The sequence below is a fragment of the Elephantulus edwardii genome, unplaced genomic scaffold (genome assembly GCF_000299155.1).
Source record: "Elephantulus edwardii isolate Elephantulus edwardi_28Jun2011 unplaced genomic scaffold, EleEdw1.0 scaffold00030, whole genome shotgun sequence".
Lineage (NCBI taxonomy): Eukaryota > Metazoa > Chordata > Mammalia > Macroscelidea > Macroscelididae > Elephantulus > Elephantulus edwardii.
The window spans coordinates 17,398,275-17,409,793 of NW_006399780.1; the positions used below are offsets into that span (position 1 = coordinate 17,398,275).

The following is an 11,519-nucleotide window of genomic DNA, read 5'->3' on the forward strand; positions in this document are numbered from 1 at the left end:
CACGCCCTACCCCCACCCTAAATATAATCCGCTCTGCAACCCTCATTCCATACTCCTATGATAAACATAATGCCCTAAAATATAATACTTTTAAACTATTCTCTGCCTCTCAAGAGTAGGGAGAAGCCCAGAAATCAGAAAACTGTCATCCTAGGAAGTGGAGAGAGGGAGAGGCAGACCAAGAAAGAGCCAAGGCTTATCTGCAGGTATATTCAGCCAGGTAGACCTACCCACCTGAATCTCCCAGGCAAGAAGTTAAGAACCACTTTGAAAATAAATTACTGTTATTTGTGGGTTTTTTTGTTTTGTTTTGTTTTGTTTTGTTTTAATAAATTATGGCATTTTTTTCTAGTAAAAGTAAATGGGGACAAGGTGTGAAATGGATACTGGAGAATAGCTTTGGAAATTTTTTTTCTGGCTGTTAAGTTGTTTCTTATGTGTAGTCTAGATTGTTCTTGCTGTGTTTATTTTTCAGAGCGGGTTACCACATCCTCACAAAATTGTCATACTTCACTACAACTTTCCCTGGTTTGGCCTTTTCCACACACAGGAAGTAGGGTAGCAACAGGCTGACTTAGCAAAAGAAGTATTTCTTCCTCTGAGATCAAGGTGATGTTCCTCCCACCCCTTTCCCTCTAATCACATCACTCTCTCCTTCTTAGTTTCCTACTGAGGGATAGAGGCCACTCCACCACTGATTGCTTAATCAATACAGGCACATTTCTGAGCCTCTGTGTCTTAGTTTCCTCATCTGCAAGGCAGAATATCACTAAAATCCTGGGATGCACATTGAGGAATGAGAACCACATGGGACAGCATAAGGCACCCCATAAATATTAATTATTATTGTTATAGCCTCTGCCACTCATAGTCCACGTAGAGATAAGATTCATACATAGAGTCATTGTCTCCTAATCTTCAGAGACATCTCACTTGTTACCCCAATTTCTGAGCATCCCTCTGTATACATACTGCCTTATGTGCCCTTCTTCTGAATCTCTCCATTCTCACTCCCATCCTTGCATGATGTTTTGCTCTTTTACTCATCTCTTCCAAAAACCCTCCTGGCTTACCTCCTCACCATGCTCCCTTCCTTGGAAACACTTCCCCATTTGTCAACTATCATGTCCTTGCAATGCTCTAACCATCATCCCTCCAGTGACCCTGTGTGTATATCTTATTTCTTCATCTGCAACCAGAAGCCCCCAGATGACCGTTGCACAGGTATCTTGCCCCTAAAGCACCTTCTCCTCCACTCTCTGTTTTGACAAAGAAGGAACCAATAAGACCTCTGTTTTGACAAAGAAGGAACCAATAAGACCTGTTGGAAGTGTGTGCACTGTTTTGAGCATGAAGCAAACATCCCACATCACCCTCATTACAATCCACTGGGTAACAAGCATTATTATGTCTATTTTAAAGATGGAAACGGAGACTATGAAAGGTTAACTAAAAAATCCTTCCATGTTCCCACACCACTCATCAATGGGTATCTTTGAGTACCCCAGGGGGACCCGTGCAAGGACAAGCAGACCTCCACAGCTCACCTTGTCGATGAAGGAGGCAAACTTATTGTTCAAGGCCTTGATCTGCTCCCGCTCCTGGGCACGCACTTTCTGGATCTCGGGGTCCAGCTCCACGTTGAGGGGGGCCAGGAGGCTCTTGTTGACTGTGACCTGAGGGATGCCTCCAGGCGGGCACACAGGCACAGAGACGGGCCCCACACTGCCAAACACGCTGCCCACGAAGCCTCCGACCCGGCCACCACAGCCCGCGCCCTGGCCCAGTGTGTAGCCCCCACTCCGGCCACTCATGGAGATCCGCCGGCCATTCCCCAGGCTGAAGAGACTTCTGCTGCCAAAGGCCGCAGAGCCCTTAAGGCCGGTCCTGAAGGAGGCAGAGCTGCTGCTGACCCGACCGGAGATGACTGCAGAGCAGCCACTGAAGCCCAGGCGCTCCCCACCGGGGTGGTAGTTAAACTGGCGGCTCATGGCTGCTGGCTGCTGGGAGGGCGCTGCTGGGTGGTGTAGGGAGGCAAGGGGCGCTTTGCAGAGAAAGAGCTAGACACTCGGCCCCCACTCGGCCCTTAAATAGCCGTAGTGGGTGGCTGGCGCTGGCTGGAGTCAGTCTAATTTGCAGGTCAGACATATCATTTTTAGGCCACTTAGGGCCTCTTAGTTCATTATTTAGGAAATTATTACCCCCTCTCAGAGATAGGTGTCTCTTGAACCCGAAACTGCCAGTGAATCCTCTATAAAATGACCCAGAACCCTGCATTTGTGTTTCTTCTGTCCTCCATTATAATAATTTGGCCCATTTATCTCTGTTGCTGCTCTCCAATTACTAGGGTTATCACTGCTAAGATCTCTGGCAAAAGTTTCCAGTGGGACAGCATGTACACTTAGGGTGGAGAAGGAGACAATGTCCAGGCCAATTGAGTGAGCCCCAGGAGGACATAAACAAGGTGAGGAATGTTCCAGACAGTGACTGGGTGTCTCTGTCCAGCATGCTGACAGCCAAGGGAGGGGACTTGCATCCCACTGGCCCGGCCTCTAGGGAAGGAAGGTCATAAAGGCTTCAGACGTGGTTTGGAAGTTCAATTTTCTTCTCTTAATTATAAAAACTCAAACCCATTGCTGTTAAGTTAGAGTTGACTCACAGCTGACACTCCAATGGGGTTTTGGAGGCTGTACATTACACAGGAGGAGATTGTCTATTATTTTCCCAAGGAACAGCTGGAGCATTCAAACTGCCAGCTTTTTCACAACTCTGTCCATTAGGCCAACAGATGCTTATTAATCTAATCTGACCAGGATACTTACTGCCCTGCCATTGCTGATGTGACATGAGAGGGTGACTTAGAAAGAGGACAAGAAAGTTTGGGAAGGTCTTGTCAGACCTGAAGTCAACAGCTGGATGCTAGAATTTCATTCCATTTGTGTTCAGGGACTTCTTTCTTTGACCCAACCTGATTTCCTCTTCTCCAATTTATGCTGATTTTGAGGCTTCTCTTAGAAATAGCTGCTCCTTTGGAACCCAAGCTGAGTATCTAATGATACTAATTTCTCAGTCTGTCTGCCTGGGTGTATGTCCTATCGCCCCATCAAGTTGACAGATCCCTGGGATTATCCCTTTCCACTCTTATGCCCCCAAGGCTCAGCCCAGGCCGTAGCACAAAGGGCCTTCAGGATGTATATGACTCAGACTGGTGTTTTAAACAAGGCGGTACTCTCAGTTATGTCCTGGAGTCTGGGCTCTAGTGGGGCAATTGGATGACACATCCTCCACAGAGCCAATCACAGGGCATAATAACAGCCAATGTGTTTACTCCACAGGGACAAAGTTGTGGGGGCACTGGTGAGTGGTGGAGATGGCGCCAACCACAGATAAGTAGATATGGGTGTCTGCAGTGTCACAAGTAGAGAGGAAGGTTCACCATCTGTGCTGAGAGACAGGAGCATTATCTAGTTCTTCTGAAAGGGGAGGACAATATCAAAGTGGCTGGGTAACCAACAGGTCCTTGAGGAAGTTCAAGTTTACACTTATCCCTGTTTCATAGATTTCTAGCATGTGCTTTTGCAAAAGCACAAGAAAGATTATTAATTCTGGTTTTTCAGAATAGAAAAAGAAGAAAATAGTTTAATTTGAAATAGAAGAAGTTTGTTTATGAAAGGAGTGGCTTATAAAAACAACTTTAAGAATCACTTTTCCCCGGGATCTTTCTAAGAATACTCTGGTGGCTTGGTAAGGAGTTATGCTGCCAACCCAAAGGCACAAGGTTAAAATCCACAAGCTGCTCCATGAAAGAAAGATGGGTAGTCTCTCCTACAGTTATAAGAATCCAAGACATCTATCACTTTGGGACCAGGTTGTTTCTACGTGGAGTTAAGGAGCAGGTGAGTTGACTTGTTCTTATCTTCCTGTGAAGGGTGGACTGGATGGGTGAGTCAAGAACTCCTCATTTCTCAGGACCTCCTTTCTCACAGATTATGAAGAGACACACATGTTCCAGAGGCCTCAGTGTGTGGGAGACATGACTAGATCAAAAGGTACACCTGCAGTTTGGGAGGAGGGCTTCTCCCTGCATCCATCTCTGATAGTACCTCAGGAGAATCCTTCTGCTATTAGTTCTCAGGTTAAAATAAAAGGTCAAAGCCATTGCCATGGAGTAGTGACCAACTCATAGCTGGCCCCCTAGCAAGTTTCTGAAACTGTGAATCACATGGGAGATTGCTCATCTTTCTCCCGAGCTGCTGGATTCTCAATGCCAGGTGGGTACCACCTTGGGTTTGACATTACAATTCCCCACTGACTACGCCATCAGACTTTCCTCAGGTTAAAGCAACCTGTAAAAACCCATCTGCTGGTGTCAATTCCCTTCTGACTCATCGTGACCTTCCGTTTGGTTTCTAAGTCTTTGCTGGAAGAGACATCTTTCTTCTGCTGAGAAGCTGGTGAATTGGAACTGCTGAACTTTCAGTTATCAATCAAATGCATTACACATCAGGGTTTCTTGTATTGGTGGAAATACCAGAAACACTGACTTTTGAAGTGAGAGCTCAACATAATTAAATGGATGGGATTGGATTGATCTCCTATAGATAAAGCACTCTAAGTGAGGATTTGCAAGGGCATAGCTGGACTAAATCAGGGCTTTTTTGTCCAAATAAGTATGTCTAGAACACTAGTTCTTGGGGAAAAAAAAGAGGGCAGAAGAGAGATCCTAGGCTGAATAAAAGGTTAAGCAAATATCCTATTGAAGACTAAAGTCTTTTAATATCCTTAGTGCTTTCTGCTGCTCCAAAGGTTGATCTTTCAAACTCTGACCTCTCTTTAGCCATATTTCTGATGGGTTCCAGGATTTAAATACATACTTGCAGAAACATTGAACAAAGTTATCCTCACTTCACAAGTAAATTTCCAAAATGAAAACAGCTTGCAATGTCTTCTCCAAACACAAGCTAAACTTGAATGTATTTAATTGTGTTGTGGAGCATGATCTAATTTATGGAAATATATTCAGGGTTATATTGTCTCATCCGGGTAAACAACAACAAACAGTTTTGTATAGGCTCTCAAGAATAGGCTGTTGTTGTTGTTACTGTTAGGGACCATCAAGCTGACCAGCATTCATAACAACCCTTTGAATGGCAGATTCCAGACTTAACCCCATCCTGAGCCATCCTTATGATCTCTTAATTGAGCCCTTTGTTACGGTCACTCTGTCAGTCCAACTAATTGAGGATCGTCCTCTAATACCCTGACTTTTCCCACTCTTTTTCCAAGTTATGGCCCCTCCTGATAACATCCTGGCCCAAAGCATATGAGATGAAGCTTCAGCAACCTCATTGCATGTCCTCCAAGATAGATTTGTTTGGTTTTTTTGGCAGTTCTTGGTATATTTAATATTATTATTCTCCACCACCACAGTTAAAAGGCATCAATATGTCTTCTGTCACCCATATGTATTGTTCAAATTTTAGATGTATATTAAGCAATTGAAAATACCCTAGCTTGGATCAGGTATACCTTAGTCTTTAAGGTTACCCAGTCCAAGGTGGAGGACTATACAGAGAGCAGGTCAGAACCTCTGCATCAAAGACACAAGAAAGCGAAGATAACAGATGTGTGTGTTGCCGCTGTTGTTTGCTATTGAGTCAGGACTGACTCTTAGCTCACCCTCCAGTAGATTCCCACAGGCAGTACATTATTTTCCTGAAGAGCTGTTGGTGGATTTACAATCCCATGTACCTTTGGGATTATAGTGCAGCTTCTTCCCATTAAGCCACCAGAGCGCCCTAAAGACAGCACCCATGGATAATAATTCTTCAACCCACAACTAGAAAGAAAAGGCAATGAAGTACTGCAAATACTGACTGAAGAACAAAGTAAACAGAAGCATTGGATAAGGAAATCCAAAGAACAGAAAAGTGTAAACAGCACAAGATGGCCATTTAAAAAAAATTTTCATTTATCACAATTTTTTATTAAAAATTTATACAAATGTATGTACATTTTAATAGATGTGGGTTTGTTTTGGAGTGCTGAATTTTTATTCTTTATAATAAGATAAGTAATAAATGTACTCTGTGTGTGTGTGTGTGTGTGTGTGTGTGTGTGTGTGTATCTATCTATCTATCCTTTATATATAAAAGTCATTTGGGCCCACAGGTCTAGTGTTATTTTATTTTGGAGGAACATTCTTCTAAGTTACACAGCACTCCTATGTCATTTTGCTGCACTGAGGTAATCTGGGTTTGCTGTGGTGCTGAACCTTGTGCTATAGTGGCTGTCCATGATGAACAATGTTTGGTGTAGCTCCCAGTTTAAGACAGGTTTGGAAGCAGGAGTGGCATCCACACATGCCTCTGAAAACTCTTTGAACTTGGAGAAATAATGATAATTATAGAAAGGCTTTAGGCCTTTTGTTCATAGGGTTGCTATGAGAAAGGCTTTAGGCCTTTTGTTCATAGGGTTGCTATGAGTCATGCTCGACTTGAAAGCAATAAACAACAACTTTTTGTACCACGAAAGATAAGTTCTTAAATGTGGTATGTTGTTGTTGTTGTTGTTTTGTGCTGTCGAGTAGCCTGCGATCCACAGTGATCCTATGTACAGCAGCTCTGTCCTGAGCCAGTCTCACTAGTTCCGACACACCAACCACCATTGTCCCAGTCACTGTATCAATCCATCTCACCCTAGGTTTTCCTGTGCTATCCCTCCACACTTCCAGACATGCTGCTCCTCTCCAAGGACAGGTCTCTCCTAGCCACATGCCCAAAGTATGTGAGATGAAGCTTCAAAATCCTAGCCTCCAAGGAGAAACTTGGTTTCACTCTCTCCAAGACAGACCTATTTGGGTTTTTTTGGCAGTGTATGGTATGTTCAAGACTCTTCTCCAGCACCACAATTTGAAGGCATAGATTTTTCTTCTGTCATCTTTAGTCATTGCCCAGCTCTCTGAAGCATAACAAGTAATTGCGAAGATCATGGCCTGGGTTAGGCACACCCTGGTCTCTAGACTGACATCATTGCTTTTTAGACATGATATGTATTAACGTATTCTCTATCATGTGAAGGACATTGATCTACAGCAATTGAGAGGACAACCAACATCCAGAGAAAACCCAAATGAGGATTGAAAAGAGACCTGAAGGCATTTGAATATCTAGCTTTGATTTTCTCTGAGACCTTCTGCTGCCTACATTCAGGTCATTTGAGATCATCCCACACCTTTCCAAAATGCTGTCCTCTCTCTGAGGCTAGCTGAAGTTGCGCCACTTTGAATAGCTATCTATGAGGTGTGGGAATTGAAAACAGAGTCACGGTATCCACAAAGTGGGAAAAGGTGCAACCTCCCCCATTGCCTCCAGGTGCTCACCTGTCCACCCAGATCAGGGGAGTGATTTCCTTGTGCCCAACTACACATCCGGTTGCTGGCAGTGCTCTCCCTCCCCCTCTCTAGGCCCTGCTTTTTCTCAGGCCAAGTCCACACTATCTTGTATCTGGTGCTGGAAGCTTCCAGAACAGTTCTTCTGGGAGCCCATGAACTATGCCACACCTGGCCTACAGTGAGGCCCCCCCAATTAGTGGGGACACCTCCTCTGACTGGGACCTATCTTCCTTACCGAGTACCCTTATCTAACACACTCCACGGTCACATTGGGAGCAGTGTGCCCTTTGCAGAATGAGCATCCTTGGGCATCTCAGATCTGCAGAGACTTTTTACACTAGAAATCACTCACTAGGTACCCTGCCTGGTTCCATCCCCTAGACTGGCAAAGACACCCTCTCCAGCCAGGTACATTAATGCAGGCTCCTCTGAGGCCAGCAGAAACTCTACCCCAGGCGGGGTGCCCCACCATCTCCTAGACTCATCCTAGACCAGAAACAGTGTTATCTGCCACCTGACTATACCTTGGGATCCTATCACTACTCAGATGAACAGAAACTCAAGCCTGACTGTGTATCCCAACTGTATTTTTCTCTGGATTGGCAGATACACTGTCCCAGGAGAGAGAGCTTGTTTTATATTTCCCAGGCATAGAATGTGTTTGTGTTGTGACATGTGTATGCATGTTTGTTTTATAGTTTGCTCTTATGGATATGGCAATTGTCTGTCAATTTTCTGTACAGTGGAAGCTTGTGTGTTGCTGTGATGCTGGAAGAAACACCATCAGTATTTCAAATACCAACAGGATGGCCCATGGTAGACAGATTTTGACAGAACTTCTAGATAAAGCTAGACTAAAAATCAGGACTGGCCATCCACTTCTGAAATCACAGGCCTTCAAAAACCTTGTGAATAACAGAGGAACTTGAGAACCAGCACGGCTCAAAGGAGAAATAATTCTCACATTGGAGGCCAGACACCACCAGCACTCACCAAACATACTCATTTTCTAGTTGTCTTTGTAGTTCAGTTGGGGTTTAGGGTCATGTGACTAGTGTTGCCCAATGAAATGAATGATTTGGGGGCCATGTGTTCTATGTGATGAAGCTACAAGGCAGACAAAGCCCAGATCCCTAAGACACACACTGAGTGAACCATATAAACAAGTTTCCTCAGCCTGCATTGGACTATGAGTGAGCAACAAGCCTTTGTTCTGTTAAGCCACCGAGATTCCAGGGATTGCCCATTGAATCAGCCATTGTTAACTATGTGAATCCAAGCATGGAAGGTATATGGTAGAAATAGCCTTTAATAATCTTTCCTTTTAATCTCAAATTCATACTAATCAATCTTCTGATCTCCAGTTAATCTTCCTTAATTCTTTTCTCACTTAGGATTCTTAAAAGTCTCATCTATACCTTGTAATAGGAATAACTTATTGATCACTTACTACGCAATTCTTATACATTATTTCATTACATTTCATTCTCACAACTCTATGAGCCTATCTACTGTTATAGCCCTCATCCTTTTGTTACAAATTCAGAAACAGGCTCACAGAATATAAGCAGTTTGCCTAAAGTCACACAGTCAGTGTCAGAGCAGAATTTAAAACCAGGCTGATCTGATACTCCGGTTTCTAGCTCTTCTCACCTACTCTGCTGCCTCACTTTGTATATTTGCTTATCTTCATTTGGGGTCCATAGGGAATTGTGCTGCTAGCCAAAGGTGGTGCCTTTGTGGGAGTGGAATCCATGAGTGACTGTGGGAGAAAGATGGGCAATCTCCTCCCATGTGATTTACAACCTCAGAAAACCATCTGGAGGGTCAACTGTGCATCACTTTCAACTCTGTGACAGTAAGTGAATTACTTACTCTTCAACCCCTCTGTTCTGACCTATATACTGGCTCTTCCACCACAGTCTCCAAAAATCCCTCCTCTGAAACTCTCTCACTAAAGTGGCTAAGCTCTCCTTAATTACCAGGTTCAATGAGTCCCATTTTAGTTCTTGTCCCACTTGGCCTTACCTACTCTGTGACCAATTCTTCTTTCTTGAAACTCCTTTTTTTTAATTGAGATTTTAATGAAAGTTTATAAAGAACTGGGATTTCCAATCATTCACTGTTACACATTTTCAGCCCTGCTCTCCTCCCCTTAGATTACTTTTTTCCTTTGGGAAAAAAAGTTCTTTCATTGTTATACTGTCATCACAGCCCCCTCCCCCAGACCACTTCACTATGCAGCTCTTATTCTGGACTCTTGTCGTGCCAACAATGCCTAACGATATATTCCTTTTCCTTTGCCCTTCTGTTTATTTCACCACAGTCTTTGAAGCTTCTTCCTCTACTTTCTCAGAGATTCCACCTTTCCTGCCTCCTTTTTCACTGCACATCTTCTCCCTACATCCTCTCCTGCACTTAGCTGTTGTGTTGAAGTCATAGTGAGGAATTCTAAATCTATACTTTCAGCCAAGAACCTTCTTCTTTGGTCAGTAAGATCTGACCTGGAATTGCTCTTCCACTAGGGAGGGGCTACTCATGCTCAGAGAAACCAGAGACCTGGGAGTCATTCTAGGGTTATCTTACTCACTTTGTCGCCCCCAAATCCAAACAGTCTTTGCTTCTTACCAGTTCTCCTTTAGCTGTCTCCTGAACTGCCTTTCCTCCCCACCCCTCTGCTGCTGCCCCAATCACACCTTTGTCATACCTCTTCCACTAAGACTCCGAACTTCTCTCTTATCTTCCAACATGGCCCATTCACAAATCCACTTTTCTATTTCCATGAAAGGCATCTGCACAAGACTCATCTTTGATGACATTTTTAACTTGTTTGGAACTACTTCCCAACCTCACCACTCTGTCTATAGGATAGAATCTCAGCTCCTCAGCACTCTTGAAGGAGCCTCTCTGACCAGCCCAGGGCCTGCTTCCCTAGCTTCAGGTGCCATTGCAGCTCCCCTCACCATCTGCTGAGCTTTGTCACATTTCACACCCCAGGTGTAAAGCAACCCATTTTCACCATTCCAGTCCTTTCATTGACATTGTCTATTTCCTCTTCTCACTTTCATAGCAAACTCCTATCCATCCTTTCAAATTCTGCATGTATGCCTCTTTTGTAAGCCTTCCTGACTTAAAAGGGGCAAGTCACAGCAGACAAATGTTGGTTTCTTCTCCTGCTGATAATCTGAATGTTCTTAAAAGCTGCCTACTCTTAAACCATTGGCCTGAGAAGGCATGATTTGGAAGGTACATTGCCGGGAGTAGGGATATAGATGAACCTTATGCATTGCAAATCTCAGAGGAGGTGGTGGTAGAATTTTTCAGTCTGTGCAAATGTTCATCACACCAAATTTTTCTACTCAGATCAACATGTAGTTTGGGGCTTTACAGAAAAGACCAGACTTTGGATGCCCAGGTTCCAAATCATTGGATAATACACACGTAGAATAGATGTGGCCCGAGATTAGCGCCCCCTTAGCAGAGAGAAACATTCTTCGTCTGCATGAATTTTACAAGTTTATTGGTGAGAAATAAGAAGCAGGCAGCTAAGAACTGAACAATGTTAACAATTCATATATTTTAGAACAAAAATGCCTTTGTTTATAGGTCCATTCTCAAGGGGTATTCCTGGCTACCTGGTTTGCAGTGGCCAGGCAAGATATAACCTATAACCAGATATTTCATCTGAGCTGGTGTTTTTTCCAGCAGGAAGTCCAGGCTAGAGACAGTTCTCAAAGGTCTACCAGTCAGTCTAAACCATCATGTGGCTAATAACTTCTCAAACTAAGGCACAGCAAAGGCAGAAGAAGGATCTGGGTTCTCCTTGAAAGAAACACCTCTTGTGAGGGCAATGAAAGTTAGAGAAGGAGGTAAATCTTTTATCTTTGATGGTATTTCCAGAAGGGGAGATTGAGTTCAGGGCTCTTTGTATGGAAGCAGAAAGGTGGGCAAGACAATCCCAGCCCTAGAATCCTGATTCTATGTTGACAAAAGCTGAGAGGTTGAAGAAGAAACAATGTTGATGGCAAAGGAAAGCGAGGAGATAAACTGACAGAGGAATTTCCAGGACAACGAAGTCCAGAGGAAACCCCAGCAGAGATGGACAGCTGGAAAATGTGCTTTCACT

General features: G+C 43.8%; 1 protein-coding gene across 2 annotated transcripts in view; it reads right to left on the bottom strand.

Moving 5' to 3' along the window:
• Positions 1-1,991, bottom strand: part of KRT72 (keratin 72) — an 18,468-nt gene extending 16,477 nt beyond the window's left edge. For both annotated transcript variants that reach the window (XM_006883865.1, XM_006883864.1), the window contains exon 1: positions 1,548-1,991. In XM_006883865.1, coding sequence (XP_006883927.1) covers positions 1,548-1,991 — 444 coding nt within the window. The remainder of the gene's footprint in view (positions 1-1,547) is intronic.
• Positions 1,992-11,519: the final 9,528 nt, after the last annotated feature.